Source organism: Biomphalaria glabrata, chromosome 4 (genome assembly GCF_947242115.1).
Source record: "Biomphalaria glabrata chromosome 4, xgBioGlab47.1, whole genome shotgun sequence".
Classification (NCBI taxonomy): Eukaryota; Metazoa; Mollusca; class Gastropoda; family Planorbidae; genus Biomphalaria; species Biomphalaria glabrata.
Window position 1 is genome coordinate 33,428,847 of NC_074714.1, and position 27,307 is coordinate 33,456,153.

General features: G+C 35.3%; 2 protein-coding genes across 2 annotated transcripts; both read left to right on the forward strand.

Moving 5' to 3' along the window:
* The first annotated feature begins 240 nt into the window (after window positions 1-240).
* On the forward strand, window positions 241-4,042 carry LOC129926010 (uncharacterized). Its single transcript, XM_056027694.1, has 2 exons — window positions 241-327; window positions 2,281-4,042. The coding sequence occupies exon 2, from the start codon at window positions 2,363-2,365 to the stop codon at window positions 3,314-3,316; it is 954 nt and encodes a 317-aa protein (XP_055883669.1). The 5' UTR covers window positions 241-327; window positions 2,281-2,362; the 3' UTR covers window positions 3,317-4,042.
* A 4,190-nt stretch (window positions 4,043-8,232) lies between these two features.
* Window positions 8,233-26,416, forward strand: LOC106054012 (asialoglycoprotein receptor 2-like). The gene is made up of 2 exons (XM_056027701.1): window positions 8,233-8,600; window positions 24,816-26,416. Exon 2 carries the CDS (start codon window positions 25,016-25,018, stop codon window positions 25,970-25,972), a length of 957 nt encoding a protein of 318 aa, XP_055883676.1. The 5' UTR covers window positions 8,233-8,600; window positions 24,816-25,015; the 3' UTR covers window positions 25,973-26,416.
* Window positions 26,417-27,307: the final 891 nt, after the last annotated feature.

Below are 27,307 nucleotides of genomic sequence, written 5' to 3' on the forward strand. Positions count from 1 at the left end.
TGGTATCGAATGACCTTGACGCAATGTTTAAAAGTAGCCTTATATAAAAAAGAAAGTCTCCTCAAATCAAAAGTAAAACAATGAAATGGACGCCCCAGCTGGTTGGAAGGCACCTACCCATACAATGTTTTACCCATGTGACGACACCCTTTGCCGGACAATGGAACGCGTCCTTGAAAAGTGGACCTCTAAACCTTTGTTTTTCATGTCGACGTGGTTTTCTGCTGGGTATAAATACCGTCTCCGGTCACAAAGTAGACTACTCCAACAGACGGACGTGTTTAGTGTTGCTATCTTTCATAGGAATACATTTTTAATTCTTGATCGGTGAGTCTTTCTAAATTCTTTTTTTTTTTTTTTTTTTGCAAATATTTTGTGACCGAATTCTTAGGTTTATGCATGATTACTATCAAAATTCTCTGCAGTCTTCTTATAAGTTCTCTCTTCTTACCATGTATAATGTCATTTATTTTATAATTGTATATCTAGGATTGAAATTATATAAGATATCAATCATATTTTAGCTGTTAATGTTAGTGCACTTATTACAAAAGATAAAGAAATAAATATATGTGCTGTATACATGAATTGATGAATAGAACATATGCTTGCACTTTATTATTCGTGGTCGAGAGGCTAAGTACGCTTGAACTTGGCTTGGCTACCTATGAAGGGGGCTTGACACCCGACTCGAGCAGAGTTGTGTTTACCGAGCGCCTAAAGGCAGTACGGAAAACCTTCTCCCAGATACCCCCCCCCCCCAACTGATCCACTCATGAGATTGTACCACAGCGCTATGACAATGCTATAAGCAGGAAAGTAGCGCTATATAGAAGCTAAAATTAATTAATTAATGTTTCGGAAGGGCTAGAACTGACTTAGTTTATATTTTTTCCCTAGATTGTCGACTCGATAGTTTCGGGTTCGAGCTCTGCCCAACGCTTTCCTCCTAGAGGGTTGGGCTGGGGTTCATATGTAGACCTACTCACGTCTTGATCTTTAAATACTTAATATATTAACTCTGTTAGTTTACAGTACAAAGTAGCTGAATAAAATTCAGCATTTCTTTGAATGTTTTCACTATAAATCCGATGAGATGAGGACAGACATTTTGGGGCTGAGTCTTTAGGCTATAGGCCTAATGTCTTGGAACCATATCACATTAATAAGTGAATTTGATAAGAACAACATAGTACACCATTACTCGGTACCAAAAGGTCTACTATTCCTGATCATAGTCATAGCATTGGTCTAGAACTAGTCATTTTAAGATTAAACCTGTAAGGTCATATGGTCATATGAATTCTAGTCTTGATTCTATATCTAGATTCTAGTTCTATTCTAGTTCTATATCTAGTAATTCTAGTTATAGTTCTAGATCTAATTTGTCGGTGAACGAAATGTCAGTGAACGAATTGTCGTGTCCCTGTTTATAACTGTAACAAAGTTACAAACAAACACACGTGCACACCCAACATTAATTTGTCGTCAAACCTAGCAGGTAAAAAAAAAAGTGGTTAGATTAGCAGACTATTTTTTTTTGTACTTGAAGTTTAAAAATGTTTAGGATCTAAACAAACAAAAAGGTTAACCAGTTGTACCCATAGACATAAATAAATATAGACTGGCCGATTAAAGAGTTTTATGAAACGAAAATTTGTGACTTGCAATTTTGTGTACTTTATTATACAGCAATTATGAGCAGTATAAAAGTTAAGTATTCATATCTATTTCAGCCATACACCTATATATATTGTAAATAAGGAGGCAGTGTAGTTTTGTTTAATCTCTAAAACTGAAGATCATGCAATTTTTCATAATTCGGAAATCCGAATACAATAGATATACATGTTTTCAAGTTACATGAAGTTACTTCCTTCGGCCTGTCTATATTTATTTATGTCTATGGTTGTACAGGAGCGGGACATAACCCCGTATTTATCTGCTGACATGAAAGAGAGGACAACTCTTCTGTTCTTTTTTTCCCCACGCATTTTCCCAGATAAATCTAAAAGAGAACAAAAATCAAAACTGAAATCATGTGATAGATGTATCAATAGTCTTGTACAGAATCAAAATACACTCTTATAGAATACATATTTCAATATTAGGAGTCACAATACAAACATCAGTTGTTATGGTGGTAAAGACGACACAATTTGTTTTTCATTTATCAAGCATACTTATTTCAAAAGAAATGTAAACAAGATATTTTTATAAATTGATAACTCTTTTACTTTCCTTTCAAGGAATCAATATTCATTTTGTCTCATTTTGCAGAAAATTAAAATAATTGAGCAAGTCGACTGGTTCATTGACTACACAGAACCTGCTGTTTCCAGTGTCCAGATCTACTGCTATCATGAATGCTTACAAAGCTGCACTCTACGCTGACCGTTTAAAACAGTCCAGCCAGACCGTCAAACCTTTAGTGCCAATGACATCTCAAGAAACGGATCCAATTGATAAACATATGTTCCAAACTGCTAACATGACATCGATCACAGCCAATACACTCCTAGAAAACAATAACTACATTCTGTACCAGCATAGCCCAGAGTTTGAACTTGCACGGTTAGAAGCTGGGATGAAGTGTGAACCCGTCTCTATGTACCCCGAGAAAGACGAAGACTTCAGGGAAGTCTATATGTACCCCAAGAAAGATTTTAGGGAAGTAGAGACCTTCACGTCTGCTTTTAACCAGCTGCCTAACTTCAACAAAATTTTACTCTTTGTCTCATTGGGGTTCGTCCTACTGACCATTCTAATGCTCCCAGTACTGGTTTGCACAGTCTCTTTTGGCCATCAACTGGACGCTCGATTAAATAAACTACATAAAGTATTTCAAGATGAGAGAGAGTTGGTACATTCCTTCTTGCGTGACTCTCTGGTAGCAGATCTCAAACTGAAAACCAATGACACTTGTTTCTGTTTGTATAATCAACAATTTTCTTGGAATGATGCCAGACAGTTTTGTCTCAAACTGGGAACTGGAGTCCATCTGAGGGAAATCTACAGCCAAGACGACGACTCCCTGATGCCTCTATTTCAAAATACAAACCTTACTCAAGGAATATGGCTCGGCGGTTCTAATTTGATGAATCAAAGTGTCTGGCTATGGGACTACACAAGGACACCAATTAGTCAATGGGATAACAATCCATCAATTCAATGGGATCTTTCAGTTGACAGCAAGCAATGTTTGGAAGTCTTCAAAGGGGACAATGACATCTACAAACTGAATGGTGTTGAATGTGAGGATAAAAAATCATTTTTGTGTTCTGCTAAGTTAGTTGATTCAGCATGTGTTTGTTGAAAGTAGCCTCTGTCTTGTCATCGCCTAATGTCAAAGATAACTTACTAGGCTTCACAATAAGCATTCAATAGAAACCAAAGTTTGAATTTTTAACATAAATGTGCCATGGCTTAAATAAAATACCTCCTAGTCAGTAAAAAAATAAATACACTGATTTAAATAAGAATTTATTTTTTAAAAATTGGGACAAAATGTAAATAGACCTTAACTGCTTGATTGATTGTCTTTATTTCATTTAAAATAAGATTTGTTTTTCAACATTGTTATATATATATATTTATTTTTAGAAATACTTGTAGAAAGAGTAATTAGATGAAAGCCATGGTAACTTGTTTATTTTGTCTTTTCAACTCACCAACTTATCAAATAAAGTTTATTTAGTGTATTTGTAAATACATGTAAATATAAGTTTAACCAATTTACTGTGTTGTATAAAACTGAAGTTATGTTTGCTCTTGAGTTTGACATTCCGATCAAGTCTCCATTGTTCAAATCATGGGCGTAGCCAGGATTTTTTTTCGGGGGGGGGGTTTGAACCCCAACCCCCCCCCCCCCTCTGGCTACGCCCATTGTTCAAATGTTGTTGTCACATTTATTCGTTTTGACTTGTCCAATAAAACAAAAAACGACCTACTCAAAATTTGTCCTTCTGACACTGAGTTGTAGCCTATTTTAAATCTGCCTCATTGTGTTTCTCGGTATTTAGAGAAATGAGATAGGCAAATGGTAAAGAGGAAACTTGGAACATCTAGAAATTTGTTCTATATCTATTTAGATCTATTTGTAAGCAAGCATGCCAGCTTACACAAAAGTCAAAATATAAATATTTTAGTATATATGCATATATAGTATATACATACATCTAAAATTGAGAATTTAAGCAGATTTTTTGTTAAAATACACATCACGTAATGAATTTTTGATGAATTTTTTAAATGAATCTTTTTTAATATACAATATGCAATAAGATGTCCATCACATTCCATCTTCCTATCGAGTCACGGTGTTTTCATTTCATAATTCCTTCGCATTGCTCCACGCTCCTTTAAAATACAAACTATTTCGCAGTTCCCTAAACACACACGCATACAAACATCCATAACAAAATTGTACGTGGATTTAGGTCATTATGTAATATTCTACAACTGAAATAATATATGACTTCAAATCAACGTCAATAGCATTAAACTCTGGTGTACCTGAAGGTGCAATATTAGGCCCACCACTGTTTCTAGCATAAATTATGACCTAAATACAAGCATTAATTCGGCAACAAAAGTCTATTGGAAGGAGATGGCATAATACACAGAATAATAAAAACAACAAAAGATACTGAAATGTTTACGAAGAGAATTAGATGAATTATAGAAATATTAATCCAATTGTCTTTCCAACAGGAAAATGTCAGTTATTTTGAGTAGCAGATTAGAAAAAAAACAACAACTAAAAACTAAACTAAATACTTTTAATGTGACCTATTCATATTGCTTAAATTTGAATAGTTAAAAATCAAACAAAACATTTGGTTTATTACATTCAAATGTCTGACCAATACAACACAAACATAAAAACTAAAATGCTTTTTAACCTATTAGACCAATATTAGACAATGCAACTTCTGTTTGAAAACCATCCACCCAAGAAAACAAACAAAAAAACTAGAACAGACACAAATTAGAGTCGTACAATTTCTATCAAATGAATACTCACATTTGTAATATCAATAAACTTAGAGCAGTGGCGTAGCTAGCCATGTGCGGGTGGTGAGGGCCGCACGAGGCATCAAGTGGTGAGGGGCATCAAACTAAGGATAAATTTTTTGAGTAAAAAATACCTTCTGGTATGTATTTAGTTTCAGCCATATTGAACAGACTTCCCTGCTTCTTGTCAACATTCAATACCACTGAGTGACAATAATCTCTCACTAGGTTTTCATTCAAATAATCTTTTTTTCGTTTCGTTTTCTTCTTTACTCATTAGTTCACTGTAATACATGTTTTGTAAAAAAATATCACGGGCGTTGCTTAAAGTCTGAAAAATCTGGGTGGCGCGCATAGTATTAGCTCAGAAAAAGAAATTGTGTTATCCGGTCTAAATGGTTGGTAGGTAGGAATGAAAGGGCCCAAAAAGGTAAAACTCTGAAAATAGCCGACTACTTGGATATCATTCCTTTTCTCTCATAGAAGAAAATAGCTGCGACTACCTGAACAAAATCTTGGACATCATTCCTTCTCTCTCATAGTAGAAAATAGCCGACTACTTGGATATCATTCCTTTTCTCTCATAGAAGAATCTGGCACTCAATGGGCATAGCGAACAAGTTCAAATAGAATCGCAAAGAAAAAAATCTAGGTCATTTCTAAAAGTTTGTGAAACTACTGTCTAAGTACAACCTACTCCTAAGAGTAAATGTTCTCCGAACCAAGCTAGATCCAGACCAAATACGTACATGTTTTTTAGAAATACAAAACGAAATTACAAAACGTAATAAGATTACGGGTCAAATATTTCTCCATTATTTAGACAGTACACCTGACATATCCAAACTGGATCAATGTTCTCAAATGTTAAGGTTACGTTGTCATAAAAAATGAAGAGGTATAAACACAAAAGAAAAAGCCTCGGATTTTAATGTATTCTGTCTTGGATGGGATAGTTCAAACAATAATCACCCAATATGAACAATATCATGATGTGGTAGGTAAATATGAATTTGTGTCACCATCCCAACTATCGACCCATCAGGTCGAAGCTAATCTCGATAGTGCTCACATTGACATTGACAAAAAACAAATCTTGTCTGGAGCGAAAGATACAAAGAGAACTGAAAGGTTTGTCGCAGTTTCTTAAGAAGCCTCTGAACTTCTGAAACAAGGACCGGCTTGGGATCTTGAGTTCATCAAAATAATAAAGATATCGGCGAGATGATTCAGTTCAAAATATGCTTGTTTCTTTTTGTTTTTCAGATTTCTGAAAATTGAGGTAAGCGTGGTTCTATGCTAGAGAAGTTTTTTCGGACTTAAGTTGATCTAGAATTAACTCTTTCTCTCCGTAATTATTTTTCCACGTTTTGAAGGAATTCTTCATTTGCTTATTACTATTTCACTACCCCTGTTTTGATTGGACTTCAATAGCTTTGTTGTTTGTTTTCAGAATGTGGACAAAATACATTTAAAAAATGGTTGATAGTTTTGCGAGCAAGAAAGCGCGTATTGTTTATTTCTAGTATCTTTCTGTTACATGAATATGTTTGTTACAAATAATACCGTTGTACCGTTGTTACTTTATCACAGGATGAAATTCTATCAAAAGCAAATGCCAAAGAATGAAGAAAGAAGGTTGGCAGTTCTTGTGTCCAACAGATCAAGGGATAGGTGAATGCAGGGCCGGTTTTAGGCCACTGCAACCTATGCGGTCGCAGTGGGCCCCGCGCTTTCATAGGCCCCCGCGCTAGTTCTATGTGTAATTATTAATTGCAAAATATATACGAAAAAATTTTGGAAATGTCCTGCACTAATTAAAATCTCATGAAAACTTATAAAAATCTCATGAAAAATAGCAAAAATTATCATTTGTGTGTGTCATTCATTATGGAAAACGCCATTTCTACTCTCGATAAAAAAAGAGACAATGTCAGCTTTCATGTAATAAAATGTAATGATCGGACAAATTTTCCCCATAACCGGAAGTTCCATTACCGTATTTACTTTTATAGTCACTGGCATAAAAATATGTCATAGGTTGCAAGATTCGTAAAGTAAAATTAACTTGATCACAATTTTGTACTTAGAAAAGAATGAATAAAATGCAAAGCCGAATTTATTTTCTAATAGAAAATCTTAATGTTCACTTACTATCCTTATTCCCACCTAGAGTAGGCCCCGCGCAATCAGTTTCGCATAGGGCCCCGCAATTGCTAGGACCGGCCCTAGGTGAATGTGAAGTTAGATGTGAACCTGGCCTAACTGACGTCTAATAATTAATTAATCTAATTGTTTTGTAAAGGGTCAATCTCTTATTGAAAGCTTCAAGAAAAAAAGAATTTCCTTTAAAAAGAAATCATTTAGTTTAGTGCTCTATGGTCTTGAAATGGCACTGCAGTTCACACGAGAATATAAAAAACTACTTTTAAATTTTTTTCTCTTAAAAAAAAAGTAAACAATTTTGTAAATATAGTACTTTGTAAGACAGAACTTACATAACTTACATTTTAGAATGTCGACCGTATTTATTGGTAATTAATTATTTTGTTTGGACAAGGGAAAGAAATAGTACTTGACAGATGTGGTGGTATAAGTTGAATTAGTCCCATTGAGGACTCTTCATCCCTAAGGAAACATTTTTTTATGCATTTAAAAAAGGATAATGTAAACATTCACCAAGGTACCCCATTCTGCCCTCCCCCTTTCACAACTGATCCAGACAAGTTATAGGATCATAGCGCATTGAGAAAGCTAAAATCTTAACAAAAACAATTGGTATAAATATTTCTAATCGAACAGATTCATTATGTCTAAATCAGAGGTATATATAATCACATAACTGCTACAAACTATTTAATACAATTACATTTATTATATGCTTTGTTTATTTTAAAAAAGTTTTTTTTTTTCATTGCTTTTTTTTTTTCATAAAGTTCAAGGTTATTTCTTTACATATACGGATATGAGAGAGAGAGAGAGGGAGGGAAGAGAGAGAGAGAGAGGAGGGGGAGAGAGATAGAGAGAGGGAGAAAAAAAAGAGAGGGAGAGAGCCCATGTTAAGGTTACATACTGAAAGGACATGACCAGTTAGTAATATCTAGTTCTTGTCTATTAACACTAAATTCTTCGAATGTTCCTTCAGAGTTGAAGATAGTTTACTACCTAGTCCAAACCTCCGGCAGGACGACTGGGGATGGGAGTGGGCAGGATTTGAACCCTCGACAATCGAAAAATCCGAACGACAGTCCAGCGCGCAAACCACAAGACCAGGTGGATAATATAACACTCAGTAAGTTAGTCATCAATTTGTATAACAAGCCTATCCTATAAATGTACGCATGTTTGGAATACAGGACCTGATGACCAAACAGGCAAAAGTTCATTGTACTGTGTCTGCACTGACTCTACTATATAAACATATAGTCTACTTAAACATGCTCGTTGTACAGATTCTCTCTCTGACACAGACACTTGAAAGCTTGAATAGCAACATAGAGATCCTGTTGATGTTATTTAAGTCAAACACTTGACTGGAAAGTCATTCATTTCGTAGTGACTCTTACAAAGGATTCAACAAGAAGGTTAGTAGACTTGCAGTCCCTTCTGATAAATAGTCAGTGTATGCTGCTTAGTCAATTTTTTGTTGTCTTTTGTATTTCTCTCTCTCTCTCTCTCTCTCTCTCTCTCTCTCTCTCTCTCTCTCTCTCTCTCTCTCTCTTACTCTTATTACTATCCAGCCCTTTCGTTTCTCCTCTCTGTCTATTTCTCTCTCTTTTCACCCCCGTTTCTCCATTCTTCTCTCTTTCTATGTGTCTCTCTCTTTTTGTTTCATCCATCTGCTTCTTACTTCTGCCTCTTTCTCTCTTTTTCTCTCTCTCTCTCTCCGAATTCTGTCTTAATTGTACACTTAAAGACACTTTCTATCTTAAAGTAAACAACTTCCAATTGTCTTCCAATGATTAAAATGTCTGTTTCTCTAGTTGTCTGCCCCTGTACTGCCTGCCAGAGAAACGTACAAACAACAAAACTGTTGGGAAAAAGGGGGGGGGGTCACTAAAGTGATTGCAACGTTCTTTTGACAAAATATTTATTGTAATCATTAAATATTATATTATTATTACTGTTATATTATTATTATCAATTAATTATTTACTAGTTAACTCTAGAGAAGTCATTCTCAATAGGATTCATGTCACCAAGAGAAAACAACAACTAATGGTCTAATAACAACTTTAGTTTTGGCCTTTGTGACCTTAGTTTTGTTTGCACACAACTCCTCAATGTACAACATTCTTTCTTGTGTCTAGAATGCTACGAGCAGTGCACACACCGGATACGCCCGTTGATGTGTTCCCAGGCTTTCTAGTGTTTAGTAAGGCCTTCTTTTGCTTTAGTTTTACATTTCCATAGCCAAAATGGCCCACATTTTAACTATTCCTCAAAGCCCCAAAATTTTTAACATGATTTGGAAAGACCTACTTTATAACGCTCCCCGACACACACACAAACACACACACACACACGCGCGCGCTTTGGGCCAATTCGTAATGGTCAAATGCTTTCAAACTCCATCAATTATTTTATCACCTGTTAAAAATCATCTTAGGATCAAAATTATAAATTCATTTCAACTTTTATATAGAGCTAATTATTACAATTAAATTGTTTAAAAGAAAAACGACATAAAATAAAAATTCGCGCAAATTTAGGGACTTGAGCTCCTGACTTCAGATTTAAAGTCTTATGCTTTACCAACTGAGGTAACCAAGTTTTATTAGTGTCGGAAGAAATTACGCACTGAGTCAGGGCCGGTCCTACAGATTGCGGGGCCCTATGAGAATCGGATCGCTCGAGGCCTAGTCTGAGTAGGGATAAGGATAATAAGTGAAAATATATATTTTTTGTTAGAAAATAACTTCGTCTTTTCATTTTATTAATACTTTAATAAGTACAAAGTACTAAGTACTAAGTACAAAATCACAGTCAGATCTGCCTTTTAAATGTACTCTCGACTAGCAAAATATCGCTTTAGATTTGTTTAAAGTGATTGAGATAGATTTAGAGCTCTATTTAGTTACCAGTTGAGTGACTATTACATTAAATGAAGTATTGGAACTTCCTGATTAAATTTCAAATTTGCCTTTTTTTTTACATTTTTATGAAATGAAAGTTGACGATGCCGTTTTCTTTAAATCGTGAGTTGGATTGGCGTTTTCCATAAAGAATGACTGCCCGAAATGACAATTTGGTCTATTTTTTCAGGACATTTTTATAATATTTCAGGATATTTAAATAATTTCAGGATATTTTAATAATTTCAGGAGATTTTAATAATTTCAGGAGATTTTAATAATTTCAGGAGATTTTAATAATTTCAGGAGATTTTAATAATTTCAGGAGATTTTCATGACTTTTTCGTATACTTTGCAAATTTAGGAAAGTTCCAGGAGCTCCTGGACAATCAGGAGGCCGCGGGAATATTGTTATAAGTTCAATTGGTTTAATTAAGTAATTTACAACTAGAGTTAGCGCGGGGCGTATGAAAGTGCGGGGCCCACTGCGACCGCATAGGCTGCAGTGCCCTAAGGCCTGCCCTGCACTGAGGTATAATCTTTGACTTTCTCACATGTCGCCTTAAAAAAACAACACGTGGAGTCGAACTAAAAATCGATGATGGTAAATTTAACCGATGCGGTATCGATGATGGTAAATTTAACCGATGTGGTATCGATGATGGTAAATTTAACCAATGTGGTATCGATGATGGTAAATTTAACCAATGTGGTATCAATGATGGTAAATTTAACCGATGTGGTATCAATGATGGTAAATTTAACCGATGTGGTATCAATGATGGTAAATTTAACCGATGGGGTATCAATGATGGTAAATTTAACCGATGTGGTATCAATGATGGTTAATTTAACCGATGTGGTATCAATGATAGTAAATTTAACCGATGTGGTATCAATGATGGTAAATTTAACCGATGTGGTATCGATGATGGTAAATTTAACCGATGTGGTATCGATGATGGTAAATTTAACCGATGTGGTATCAATGATGGTAAATTTAACCGATGTGGTATCAATGATGGTAAATTTAACCGATGTGGTATCGATGATGGTAAATTTAACCGATGTGGTATCAATGATGGTAAATTAAACCGATAAGGTATCGATGATGGTAAATTTAACCGATGTGGTATTAATGATGGTAAATTTAACCGATGTGGTATCAATGATGGTAAATTTAACCGATGTGGTATCGATGATGGTAAATTTAACCGATGTGGTATCGATGATGGTAAATTTAACCGATGTGGTATCAATGATGGTAAATTTAACCGATGTGGTATCGATGATGGTAAATTTAACCGATGTGGTATCAATGATGGTAAATTTAACTGATGTGGTATCGATGATGGTAAATTTAACCGATGTGGTATCAATGATGATAAATTTAACCGATGTGGTATCGATGATGGTAAATTTAACCGATGTGGTATCGATGATGGTAAATTTAACCGATGTGGTATCGATGATGGTAAATTTAACTGATGTGGTATCAATGATGGTAAATTTAACCGATGTGGTATCAATGATGGTAAATTTAACCGATGTGGTATCGATGATGGTAAATTTAACCGATGTGGTATCAATGATGGTAAATTTAACCGATGTGGTATCAATGATGGTAAATTTAACCGATGTGGTATCAATGATGGTAAATTTAACCGATGTGGTATCAATGATGGTAAATTTAACCGATGTGGTATCAATGATGGTAAATTTAACCGATGCGGTATCGATGATGAAAATAACTTAGTTGTTCCAGTTCTTCTTGTTCTCTGTAAGTGGGAGAATTATTTATAAGTGATCAATCAAATACTCCTTCTTCTCTAGCGCTTTTAGAGCATGGAATGGGTTGCCTTAGCTAACCAGGAAAACCAATGACTTGCCAGAATTTAGGTCATTGGTTAATATGCATGACTAAATGCATGACGCGTAGGACGTAATCATCTTCTTTTTTTGAAGTAACGTCTGTATTATCTAATATATAAAGCAGAAAGTAAGGCGTATGTATGTATGTGTCCCCGCATAGAAATCAAAAATCGTTTCACCGGTCTTGATAAAACTTGGCAGAAATGTTCCTTGGGTACTAACTTAGACCGTAGTGTATGTATTGTAGCCCTAAAACAAACTTAATGTGAGCAGGTCAGGCAGGCGCGAGTGTGGTGGCCTATTCTCTTCTGCTGCTCAACATTAACTTATTTATAACAGTGGCAGGTGGTAGCTCTACTGGGTGGGCCCAATCTGTGCACCTCGGTCTGCGACCAAGGGGCTAGAGTCGCCTAAGCAGCCAGACAGCACAATTAAACTAAACTACACTAATCTAGCTAACTAAAGGAACAAACTAAACTAAATTTATAAAACAAAATATAAATACACTTTATTTACAAAAAACTTACAAAGCAATAAAAATATAGATGAATACAAAAAAATAAACTTAGAAATAAACTAATCCACCTGACTATACCACTACCAACACTAACAAACTAATTAAACAAACTATCTAACTAAATCACTACAATTACTACCCTAAACCTATATCTACACAATTCTACACTAACTGAACACACTACAATAAACTAGTCTACATATAACAAAAAAGGTACAAGGAGGCGATGGCAGACTAATGGCAGCTATAACTGCGGCAAACAGGCAGTAGACTAACAACAGTTACAGTAGATGTAACGACAGCAGGAATTATAGCAGGCGGTCCCAGCTGAATATAAGCACAACAATTAAATAATTATTTCTTCTACATGGTCACACTGACCAACGGTCAACACCGGAAAAAAGAAAGAACTGACCGCACCTGTTCTATTTATAGAGCCAGGTCATGACTCGTACAAACTAACTTCTAAAGTAAAAGAGCTGGCGGGAGACATGCATGCGCTCCGCACTAGCCTAGATAGTTTACAAAACTTAAAATACAGATATAAATAGATAAAAATTAAATCTAGGATCGCCAGCTCACATTCACCCCCGCTCAAAACTTTTGCGTCCCCGCAAAATAAAAATACACAAAATACAGAGATAACAAGATTACAAAGAGAGTTTGTGTTACACAAACTCAGAGGCGGCCCCCGTCGAAGTCGGATCCCTGTCGGATCTGCATATTCGCAAATAATATTCAAGAGGTGATTTAATTTTGATGTAAAATGTTTTACACGTTTCGGATGTTCCTTCAGAGTTGAAGATAATTACTTCCTAGTCCAAACCTCCCGCAGGACGACAGGGGATGGGAGCGGGCAGGGTTTGAACCCTGGGCCATCCATAAATCTGAACGACAGTCCAGCGCGCAAACCGCACGACCAGGCAGCCATCCGATGGTCAAAAGTAATAATGTTTCAAAGATTCATTTGCCGTAAATTTAAATTTAATAAAAAAATAGTAGATTAGTTTTAGTACATTAAAACATTACAATATTGATCAAAACGTTTGGAAATGAAAATCTACACTTTTTCTTTACACTTTAAGTTTAGAAATTGAAATTCTACACCTTAATCTAGTCTATTTTAGTCTAAACTAGATCTAGAAATTCTAGATCTAGACTCTAAAATAATTTTAATTAGAATATAAATCCAGATCTAGATATACTGTAATAAAAATCTAGATCTAGTTTAAAAAATCTAGATTAGATCTAAATCAAGATATCATTCCTTTTTTAAACGCGAGTCACATAACGAGGCTTAATAAACATTACTATACCGAGTTCTTTTTTCATTTCATTTGAAGAATTAATTCCATAAAACGTCAGAGGGAAAAAAAAACACTACGTCACACGGCCTAGCTAGACTAAAAATCGCCTTCATCTATAAGAGCCATTTATCGAGTGTTCGTAGACTTTGGTGCACCGAGTGCGTTCTTTAAGCATTTCATTTAAAGAATTCATTCCATATGACGTCAAAGGGAAAAAAAACACTACGTCACACGGCCTAGCTAGAATAAAAATCGCCTTCATCATTACGAGCCTTTTATCGAGTGTTCATAGACATTGGTGCACCGAGTGCGTTCTTTTAGCATTTCATTTAAAGAATTCATTCCATGTGACGTCAAAGGAAAAAAAAACACTACGTCACACGGTTTAGTTAGACTAAAATATGTTTTTATTAATACAAGCAATTTTTTCGAGGGTTAATAGACATTGGTGCACCGAGTGCGTTCTTTTAACATTACATTTAAAGAGTCCATTCATATGACGTCAAAGAAAAAAAATTCCATTACCTCACAATAGGCTAGTACCGGTACCATAAAAAAAATGTCTTTATTTACACGAGATATTTAACGAGGGTTCATAGACATTGGTGCACTGAGTTCTAATAGATATTATTTAAAAAGGATCAAAGCCACATTGTTTTTGCGTTTTGTCTGTCAGTCGGTCTGTCCGTTATCTTGATATAAAAAAACCAACTAAAAGTTATTAAAAATTGATTAACCTTTATTTTACGTTTCAAAACATCGCAATAATTTTTAGGTATGAACACAATTGAAAAGTTTATATAATAGATTGTTCCGGATGTTTGTGTAAATAGTAAAAAAAAAAGAGAATTTCAGATAAATGTAATACCGTTAATTAATTTTTTTGGATGGTCTCGTATAAAAATTAGATGTACTACAGCCACGTGGAGAGATTTTCATACCTTACTTTGGTGTTTGGATTCTGTTTTCCTTAAAAATCGGAACATAATATTAACGATAATTAGATTTTTTAATGTTTTAGGTAGAAAGTTAAATGTACTGTAAGAGAGTAGTGAGTTAAAATATTTTTCATAAAAATCCGTAAAAACATTATTTCGTAAATGAGAAGATTATTTGTTTATTAATTAGAAGAGGGAGTTCAAACAATTATTTGGCGTTAGTAGATTTTTAAATAAATTCGGAAATTTCTGTCGACGATTTGTAAGAAACAAAATCCGGAACTTTCTTTATCGATTACAAAACTTCTATGTTATGTTTTACAAGAAAATTAAATGTCTAAAAAGTAATTTTCAGTAATCAATTCTAGTAAATTACTTTTTTTAAAAGCCTTATGCGATTTCAAACAATCATTAGGCATAATTCATGTTTTATAAAACAATATCCGGAACATTTTTACACTTAATGAAATATAAGTCAGTATAGAGATTATGATTTAGCATTAATATGCTATTTACATAAAAAACGGAACAACATATTATTGATAATGTGTTTTTGCAACGTTTAAGCATGGAAATTGAATGTAATATAAGTTAGAAGAGCAAACAAACATTTGTTGGCGTTGATTAGTTTTGCACACAAAAATCCGGAACAATCAATTTTAGATACTTAAAACTATTGAGATGTTATGGGAGGAACATTAAAGGGTAAATCAGATTTTCAATAGCTTTTAGAGTTCTAGTTTTTTAAATCTAATCGTGACGGACAGACCGACCACAGACAAAACGCACAAAAATAAGCTTCTTTTATTCGGATGGGAGCACTAAACAAAAAATAAATAAAATCTGATTTTTAAAAAAAGTTTAAGGAATTGGTTTAGCACCTGATCATGTTGCGACGTTACGCTACTGCACGAAAATCGCTGCATAAAAAGTCCATTTAAAAAAATGTGCGTGATATTTACATACAAAGTGCATTATTAGCCTTTATAAACAAACAGAAATGTTTTCTTTTAATTTTAGCAGCTAGTAGACCAGAAAAAACGTCTTTAACTATTATTTGTATTTGTTGTAAACATTTCCTGTACATTTTAAAAATATATTTGACTTAGTGATACTGAAAATACACAAAAATTGTCCATCTTTGTTAGCATATTGTAACATTGCCTCCCTTACATTTACGTAATTGTTTTAGAATTGGTGTATTTGGTGTACAAAACTCAAAAGAAAAATCTTACTCTGGAATAAATGTAACCTAACACAACTACACCAAGCTGCACTAAACTTTCAACAAACATTCTTATTAGAAAAAGACATTAACCAACCAGTCGATGACCTCTGGAATTTCATTAAAAACCATCTTAAAAGCATAATAGAAAATCATATACCAACTAAATACACATCAAACAAAATAAATAAATGCTGGTTTAATAATAGACTAAAGAAGCTTTGTAAACAGAAGGAAAACCTCTATAGAAAATTTAAAGAAACTAATGCAGAAAGAGTTTACAAAAAGTATATAAAAATTAAACACTTAACCCAAAAAGTAAGCAGACAGCTGCAGAGTGAATACATAAACAATGTAATATCTAAAGATAACAACAAAAACCTATGGTCATACATTAAGTCTAAGAAAATGGAAACAACAGGCGTAGCGCCATTAAAAGATGAACATAACATAATACATAATGATAATGAAACTAAAGCAAACATTCTAAACAAATACTTTGCATCAGCATTCTCAGCCCCAGGAGACAAAGACATATTACTGAATTTGAACCAAGTAGACAACATAGAAGATATAGTAGTACAAGAAAATGGAATTCAGAAACTATTAGCCAACACCAAACCAAATAAAGCTTCTGGACCTGATGGTATTCCAGCTAGATTACTCAAAGAACTAAGTAATGAGCTAGCCCCAGTGTTCAAAATACTCTTTCAGGCTTCACTTAACCAGGGCAGAGTACCAAAGGACTGGAAAGAAGCTAATGTCACCCCCCTATTTAAAAAAGGAGAAAAATCTGACCCAGGGAACTACAGACCAGTATCACTTACCAGCATCACATGTAAAATCCTAGAACACATAATATGTAGCAACATCATAAACCACTTAGACAAACATAATGTCCTCACACCATACCAACATGGCTTTAGGAAATATAGATCATGTGAAACACAACTAATAGGACTAATTGATGATTTTTCAAAAGGTTTAGATAATAGTGAACAAATAGATGCTATCTTACTAGATTTTTCTAAGGCTTTTGACAAAGTTCACCACCATAGTTTGCTTAAAAAATTAAAATATTTCGGCATTAATGGTCCACTGCATCAGTGGATTAAAGACTTTCTGATAGGGAGAGAACAAACTGTAATAATAAATGGCTCTAAATCAACACCGATAACAGTAAACTCAGGTGTACCTCAAGGTACAGTCTTGGGTCCACTACTATTTTTAATTTACATAAATGATTTACCAAATTGCATTAGTTCAGGAACAAAAGTCAGATTATTTGCAGACGATTGCATAATATATAGAACAATAAAAACAACACAAGACACAGATATTTTACAAAGAGAATTAGATGAATTACAGAAATGGGAATCAAATTGGAGCATGTCTTTCCACCCAGAAAAATGTCAGTTGTTAAGAGTAACAAAAAAACTAAAACAAATTAATTCCACTTATCTTATTCATGGCAAACCAGTATCACAGACTAAAAACGCAAAATACCTAGGTGTTATAATAAATGAAAAACTATCATGGAATCCACATATTGATGAAACTACAAAAAAATCAAACAAAGCATTAGGATTTATTAAAAGAAATTTCTATAAATCAAATAAGAACATAAAACTAAAATGTTACTTAACCTTGGTTAGGCCAATAATAGAATATGCATCCTCCGTTTGGGACCCCTCAACTCAAGAAAACATTAAGAAACTGGAACAGACACAAAATAGAGCAGTGAGATTCATAACAAACGAATATTCACATTTGACTAGAGTAACACCTTTAGTAAAATCACTAAATTTAGAAAGCCTTCAGGACAGAAGGCTCAAAAGTAAAGTAGCAATCATACATAAAACACTGAACCATAATCTTCAAATACAAAAACAAAATTTAATAAAATACTCTGAAAGACACAAAGATAAAGGCACATTCCTCGTCCCATATGCTAGGACAAATTTGTACAAATACTCCTTCTTCCCTAGTGCTATTAGAGCATGGAATGGGTTGCCTGAGCTAGCCAGGAAAACCAGTGACTTGGCAGAATTTAAGTCATTGGTTAATATGCATGACTAAATGCATGACGCGTAGGACGTAATCATCTTCTTTTTTGAAGTAACGTCTGTATTATATAAGATAAGATAAGATTTTTATGAAAAAATCGCTTGCATAATTAATTTTATAAATTAAACGGTTTGCTTTTAGAAAACCAAAAGTAGCCGTTGCACCTAAACTTTTCAAGCCGGATTTAATGATGAAATAATATTTTTCATATCTCTTCTAGTTTTCGAGATCTGAGTGTGACAGACGGACAGACGGACATTTTGCACAAACCTAATAGCGGCTTTTTCCCCTTACGGGGGCCGCTAAAAAAGTCAAAATATATACAGCAGAAATAAAATAAAAATAAATTCATACAAGAAAACGGAGAACTATAACCATAGCTCTCAGAATCAAAAATACATTAACCTTTATAAATGGCTTCACAAGTGGCAAAGCTTACAACAGAACCATAAAACACAGGCAATACAAAAGTGCATGACATCTTTTAAAAAATGGAACGATAAAAAAAGTAATTAACGAAAACTACATGGTTAGAGCAAATGACGCCCTAGCCAAACTTGATAAACTTAGTCACACAGACTAACAGGAACTCTTTAAGGCTTAACTTAGTTCCTTAGCCACACAGGCTAAAACAAAGTCACACAGACTTATACAAAGCCACCAAGGCTTCAACAGGCCCATAGTCACACAGACTTATGGCCAGCCACTGAAGGCTCACAATGGTCACAAAGACCAAAACATTAAAAAATAAAACATCAATACCACATAGCTGACATGTTCAGCCAAATGGCAAAACACAAAAAAAAAACTGGTACACTCAAAGTGTCATAACACAACCTGAAGTTACAGTGCTATAACAAAAAACACAGGGCATCCAACAGTGGTGATGAGACATAGAAAATAAAAAAATAAAAGGACCACTGTCAGACAAATCAACTTAATAGGGCATTAATGAGTACTTAAACTTCCTACATCAAAAAGCAAAAAAAAAGTCGAAACTACTTACAAAAAAACATTTCCTGCCTTCTAAAGGCAACTATAAAAAAAAAACATTACAAGCCTTCCAAAGGCAACAACAAAAAACCATTATATGCCTTACAAAGACAACTGCCGAGTGCTGCAATGTGCCATTTATCTATGTCATGGCCTCCAAGGTAAAACAACATTAACGAGTACCTTGACGATACATCGCAAACTTTCATGACTAGAAGAATGCACATCAGCGACCAACAACCTAAGCTCAATATTGGCTATTGAAAGCCCAATAAAGACTTAAAAAAATATCTACTATGTTGCAAAACCATTAGTAGAGCAAGCATGGAAGATACAAAAATAAAAAAATCATTATACAAAATACATCATTAATACCACACAACAAAATAATATTAAACATGCGAAAACATAGCCATACAAAGGAAAGTTTACAACAAACAAAAAAGGACTAAAACTAAAGATCCAGCCGGGTAGGTTGTCTTCTCCTTCTGGAGGACCTCCTTGGCAATTCCGGTGGGTCTGTCAATGCTGGAGCAGAGATGGACTGTGCTCTGCAATTACTTCGGCCTCAAAGCAACGTCCTTGATCTGAATGCAGTCGCCTAGGCACCCCACAATGCACTATCCAGTTCTCTATGATGGCCTTGGCAACCGTTTTGGCTGTTTGGTCTCTGGTGGGGACCGCCATAGTCCACTTTGTGAATATGTCTGTTAGCACTAGGACATTTTCTCGGCCATCGGAGGCAGGCTCGAGCACCGTAAAGTCCATGGCTACCACTTCTAAAGGAAGAGTAGCTGTGACGTGACCAGGAGGTTGATAGATTTTGGTGTTGGACTGCTTTGCAAGTAAGCATCGCTCACATGCCATACAGTGTCGCTTGATATCCTGTTCCATTTTCGGCCAATACATGTCGTTCTCCGACTCTGGACATACAATTTCATCTGCAGAAGCTGGGCTGACATCTCTCTGCAGGCATGGGGGTAGCTGCAGACTTCTCTCCTCCTCTCGGATCACTCTTCCGAGGCACCTCAACTTCAGCCTGGGACCGCTGCACCCTTCCTGCCGCTGCTGCCATTCTGCCACCCTAACCTAACACTTCAACTCTAACCAACTCTAACCCTAACCCATAACAACAAATACTAACTACCTCACAACGCACTACAACAACTTCCTAGAACTACATCCTACTAAAACTTCTAGGCCCCACACTTTAACAACAAATAACAGATAGCAAAAAAATAAAACAAAACTCCTACTGCAAACTAAACTATCCATATCCTAAAAACCTACAACAAAATAAATTCTCTAACACTGATGCCAAATCCTAACACCAATGCCAACCTAATAAATCCTAACACTGACCTAAAGAAACCTAACAAAAGCCTAAAAGGAACCTAACAACAACCTAATCTAAAAAAAATAATGTGCGTCTGGCCACTCAAGCACAGATCCCACTTCTGACACCAAAAATGTGAGCAGGTCAGGCAGGCGCGAGTGTGGTGGCCTATTCTCTTCTGCTGCTCAACATTAACTTATTTATAACAGTAGGCAGGTGGTAGCTTTACTGGGTGGGCCCAATCTGTGCACCTCGGTCTGCGACCAAGGGGCTAGAGTCGCCTAAGCAACCAGACAGCACAATTAAACTAAACTACACTAATCTAGCTAACTAAAGGAACAAACTAAACTAAATTTATAAAACAAAATATAAATACACTTTATTTACAACAAACTTACAAAGCAATAAAAATATAGATGAATACAAAAAAAAATAAACTTAGAAATAAACAACTAATCCACCTGACTATACCACTACCAACACTAACAAACTAATTAAACAAACTATCTAACTAAATCACTACAATTACTACCCTAAACCTATATCTACACAATTCTACACTAACTGAACACACTACAATAAACTAGTCTACATATAACAAAAAAGGTACAAGGAGGCGATGGCAGACTAATGGCAGCTATAACTGCGGCAAACAGGCAGTAGACTAACAACAGTTACAGTAGATGTAACGACAGCAGGAATTATAGCAGGCGGTCCCAGCTGAATATAAGCACAACAATTAAATAATTATTTCTTCTACATGGTCACACTGACCAACGGTCAACACCGGAAAAAAGAAAGAACTGACCGCACCTGTTCTATTTATAGAGCCAGGTCATGACTCGTACAAACTAACTTCTAAAGTAAAAGAGCTGGCGGGAGACATGCATGCGCTCCGCACTAGCCTAGATAGTTTACAAAACTTAAAATACAGATATAAATAGATAAAAATTAAATCTAGGATCGCCAGCTCACATTAAGACCCTCAAAAAAAAAAGTTGCCCAACTCTATAAAAGTATTGTATCTTATAAATCTAGGCCATGTTTACATGCTGTGTCTGAATGATGAGACAAGACCGAGAGGTCACGCATGCGCAGAGATAAAAATCCCTAGACCTAAATTATCTCTAATTCAAGAAAACATTATTTTGTTATTTTACACATGAACATACAAATACCTGTCTATTCATTTCATCATTTGAGGCACATTAACATTCAAATTTGAGTTGACAAAACATTTGTTACATAAAATCGTTCACTCTAAATGTAAATAGCTTTAAACGTCTTGACATACTTTTCCGTAGCTTGCGGCACCGTTAGATCGCGTAGTGATACAAATGAAATGAACGTCAGAGGTCATAATATCGCGCATTATAAAGGCATATTATTAAACTAATAAACTACGTACATAATACAATTTACTTTCCAATGTGTTTTTTAAAAACATTTCAGCCTACAGTTACGGTTTAATTTTATTTTCAATTTACTTTTTTCTTTAAGATTTACTTATGCGCAATTAGACCTCTTAGCAATTTAGCTACAAAATGATAAATGAAACACGGCTAATGTATCTAGGTCAGTGATGCCCAAAATACGGCCCGCGGGCCACATCCGGCCCGCGACGTGGTTCCATCCGACCCGCCGAAATGTCGGCACAAAGTATATAAAATCCGCTAACCCCCCCCCCCCTCCTAAAGAAAAGGTTTAAAAATGTCTCTTTACCTACGTTAGGGCCATCAATTTTACTCCGATTGATTGGTACCATGACCAACATTTGTGCGTTTATGAATGAAACTCTTAATGTAGAATTTATCAGTTAAAATTTACTTTTTTGGAAGAACATGATAATAAGCCAATATTTTTTGAGTTGTAACTAAAGTCTGGCTGTTGTTTTTTTAAAAACCCAAATATAAAACAAATTTGACGCCATTTGAATAAAAATATTGTTAAAATACGTCTAGCGATTGGAAGATTAATGTTAATATTTATCAAAAAGAGTCAATAATATGAGTCGTTGGTAAAGTTAGCTACACTGTTACTCAAATTTTTAGTAGAGAAATGAAACCATTTTCAGACGCATGAAAAAAAATAAATACTAATATCCCATTAATGAATGTAAGTGCTAGATCCACGGGTTTCTAATCAAATAGTTTCAGGTCAATTTCATTTCATTTTTGTACCTTTCCTTTATGTGGCCCGCGACACCAGTGTCGGAAATAAAAATGGCCTCAGGTCGATTTATGTTGGGCATCACTGATCTAGGTCGACACATTACACCTAGCTCGACATAAGCTCACATCACAGTGTTTATATTTATTATATTTTACTATAATAGGCTCAAAGTTTATTTATTTACTAGACTACTGTGGCAATCAAATAGTTTAGATTCTAAATCTAGAGCTACATAAAATTAAACTAACAATGTTATATTCACGCGTTCGCTTTGAATATATTTTATTGCTTTTTGTCACCTATACGCCTGCAGTATTCACCAAGGCAACGCGTATTGAGGTCATGAACTTTCGGCTCTAAATAAAATTAAAAACAGATGTTGGCTTTTGGCTAATAAATTGAATAAACTCTTATTTTGCGTTATATTTAGATCATTGAGAGTTCAATATTTTACTCTCTTAAATATACGTTTGACTATACTTTTAATAAAGAATACACATTTTAAAAATAGATCTAAAACCTACTTTCATTTCTATGACTAGACTACTATGGCATTCAAGTTTTTTTTTAGATTTTAGATCTATATCTACATTAAATTAAACTAACAATGTTATATTAACAGTTACATTTACGCGTTCGCTTTAGGTATAATATGACATCTGGATATCGTGCACTTCTAAATACACAAGCCAATGTTTTCATTGAATAATTGGATCTTGATAAATGCATGCTATTTTTAGAAAGAAAAACCCGAGCAAAGCCGAGAAAAATTAAAGCTAGTATAAGATAAGATAAGATCAATCAGGGCTCTTGTAAAAAAATAATAGATTACATCACCATATATATGTATATATATATATAATTCTCTTCTTCCCTCAACAGTTTAAACGAGTAGTAAGGAGTAAAGGAGAGATCACTCTGCGAATAGTCCACGAGAAAACAAGAAGGGGGGGGGGGGTGGAGGGCACGTAGTCACAAAATAGCAGGGCAGGACCGTTGCAATATCAATCTTTTTTTTTAAATATTTCTACCTCAAGTTAAAAAAAAGGGGGGGGGGGGAAGTAATCTACTCTTTAGTAACTATCGAAGCGACAGAGCACGCTCAAGAGTTTGGACACAATGGAAAGATCACTCTTTTATTTTTGCAACTCGGACGGTGGGAGTTATCCTAGGTAATTTAAGAGCGAAATAAAAAAAGAAAATTTTCATCTGTATATTTATGGAGATTGGTATGAGTTTTCAAAAGATTTTAATAATTTTCGGATATTTCCATGAATTTTTCGTACATTTTGTAATTGTAAGAGATTTCCAGGACCTCCTGTTAAATCGACAGAAGGCGCGGGAAATCTGTTATAAGTTATAAAATGGTTTAATTTAATAATTTATACACCTAAAATTAGAGCGGGTCCTATAAAAGTGCTGGGCCCACTGCGGTCGCATAGGTTGCAGTGGCCTAAGGTTGGCCCTGCAAAATAGCGGCGTATGCTACGCCGCCGGTCGACTAGTTGTTATAGTTTTAACAAAAATCAATGTTGTTTATAAAGCAGCGGTTCTCACTAGCAAAGAGGCAGGTAGTTGGCAGTAGATGGTCTGTTGGAGAGCTCTGATAAAGAGCGCGGGACACATATTTGAGGTACAAAAAAAAAGCTCTTGTAGAAGACAGGCGCAGAAGGAAATTTAAATAGACCGCCGGCGGATTACAGCTTTGTCTACGCGAGATGCTAAAAAAATATATAGGTCGCAGTGGGTTTCCGTTGTCATGTGAAACACTGCACTCATCATTAATTCTCGGAATCGAAGACATTGCCATTATTATTGTTGGTAAATATATGATCATTGCCTCTCTCTCTCTCTCTCTCTCTCTTTCGGTTTCTATCTGTCTCTCGTTATATCTCTTTCTCTGTCTCTCTGTCACTCTATTACTCCGTCTCTCAATCTTTCTCTGTTTCTTTGACTCTTTCTCTATCTCTGTCTCTCTCTGTCTTTTTTCCCTCTAACGTTCTCTGCTTCTCTGTCTCTTTTTCTTTGTCTCTTTCTGTCTCTCTCTCTCTCTCTGTTTTTTTCTCTGCCAATATGTTTCGTAACTTGACACAGACACAAAGATTGAGGAATTCATCTTACTACTCTTACAAACAAACATTTCTGTGTCCATTTTTTTAAATGCTTTCATAATGAAATTAAATCTTAAATTTTAAATAGAATACATTGTTTGAATATATTTTACTATATTTCTTTCCCTTATTTTATAATATACTTCTGTTCATTGTTTTTTTTTTTTTTGGTTTATTTCTCAACAGGAGTTCAACTTTAGGAAACAGCAATACTCTTAGTCCTGGCCTGATATATACTGACAACATTCTCTGCTGCTGTCACAAATCTAGTTCGTTCCAAGTTATGGGCATTTAGTATTGGATACTTTCTAAGTACTTCTACGACCTGGCAAAACAAAAGTATCTACCACAGAACTGGAACAAATCAACAGTCTATCCAATTAACTATGACAACGAACCGTGACAAAAATTCCAGACCACTTCCAAAAGTGTCAGAGACATTTCCAGCTTCCAGACCACCGTACAACAATGTCACTAACCAACATGGTGCAGCGAGCATGCCTTCTAACAGTAAACTGGCATCTAACGAACGTCCGGTGTACATGGACATCCCAGAACTTCAGCAGAGACGCCCAGAACCTGGTGCATACTCTCAACTCTCAGTGGTAGACCATTACGAGATGTTGGCTCCGGCCGAAAGTAGCCGAGTCAAGTCCACTCCGCAGACACCCCAGAAAGTGGTTACTAAGAAATGTGTCTGTTTAGCCGTTGGCTGCATTCTGTTTTGCCTGGTTGTTGTTTTGGCCTCTTCACTGGCCACTCTTTTCGTATTAAGGAATAATCTGGACAAGAACTTAAATACGAAATTTTCTTCTTTGGTGAACTTCCAGTCTGCCATTAAGATGGAACTAATCCAGTCTATACAATCACTTTGTAGCAACTATAACGAGACAACAGATTTGACAATTCTTTACTCTGATACATGTTATTGTCTGTACAGAAAACAACTTACTTGGGACTCGGCCAGAGAATTTTGTCTCAGTAAAGGACCAGGAGTGCACCTGGCCGAAATCTACGATAAAAAGACAAACGACTTCCTTATTCCCATCTTGCAAGCTTCACAAACAAATACAGGGATCTGGCTCGGTGGTTCGGACCTGGTCAAAGAGGGTGTTTGGCTGTGGAACTACACAAAGATACCGATAGAGACCTTTAACCCTACACAATGGGCGCTTAACGAGCCCAGTAATTTCAGATTCAGATTCACCTTAGAGGAGCACTGTCTGGAAGTATTTAACCACACAGCTCCAATATTCATGTGGAATGATCATTCGTGTACAAAGGACAATGTAAAACCTTTCTTATGTCAGTCTCCGAAAATAGGGTCACGATGTTTTTGTTAAAACTCAGTTTATCAGATTCATTGTATTCATCCGCTGCTCTAAAGCCCAGTTTATCGGACTATTGTTTTCATCCGCTGCACTAAAACTTTCTTTATCCGAATTATTTAAAAAAAAACAAAACATGTTGACTTTTAAAGTCAAAACTAAACGCTTAAAAATATTTTTTTTTAAAATATACTTCTATTTTATTTCAATCTATTGCTATAACGTGATCTAATGAATTGTATTAAAACTATATGGTACAAAGTTTATGTTATGAACATTTTATGGTGTTTTTAGTCTAAGTCAACTCTGTTCACGTTTTAATTTCATTAGAAAATGTCTCCAAGTGTTTGATAGTTGGGTGATATAAGAATTGGTGTCTTAAATACATTTTTATTTCCCGTTTATTTATTGTTTACTTTCTTTTTTCCAGTGTTCTACAAATCAACTATTAACTAGGACCAATCCCAAAGGAAAACTAACATACTAGTTGATACCCGTGTTAACTACGGTTCCAATTATCAGACTAGGTAGTATATGTTTATAATGACAGATACATTATTTGTTTTTAGTGTCTGATTGAAAGGTTTGCATTACAAACACACATTTTTCTAACTTCGAAATTCTAAAAGTCCCCCCCCCCCCAACCTCTTTCATTTTTTTTTCTCTTTCCTCTTTTAATCGAACAGTCCGCAGCCCACTTCTTTGGCCCGTTAGTTGTAGGCATAAAGAAAAAAAAAACAATCACTTTATAACACCTTTACCCGCATAGCACACAATTCATTCAGTAGAACAGCCAACATTATAATGCCACCCCCCCCTCGCATAGCACACAATTCATTCAGTAGAACAGCCAACATTATAATGCCCCCCAGCTCAACATAGCACACAATTCATTTAGTAGAACAGCCAACATTATAATGCCCCCCAGCTCAACATAGCACACAATTCATTTAGTAGAACAGCCAACATTATAATGCCACCCCCCTCGCAGAGCACACAATTCATTCAGTAGAACAGCCAACATTATAATGCCACCCCCCTCGCATAGCACACAATTCATTCAGTAGAACAGCCAACATTATAATGCCACCCCCTCTCGCATAGCACACAATTCATTTAGTAGAACAGCCAACATTACAATGCCACCCCCAGCTCAACATAGCTCACAATTCATTTAGTAGAACAGCCAACATTACAATGCTACCCCCCCCCCCCCCCGTACAGCACACAATTCATTCAGTAGAACAGCCAACATTATAATGCCACCCCCCTCGCATAGCACACAATTCATTCAGTAGAACAGCCAACATTATAATGCCACCCCCTCTCGCATAGCACACAATTCATTCA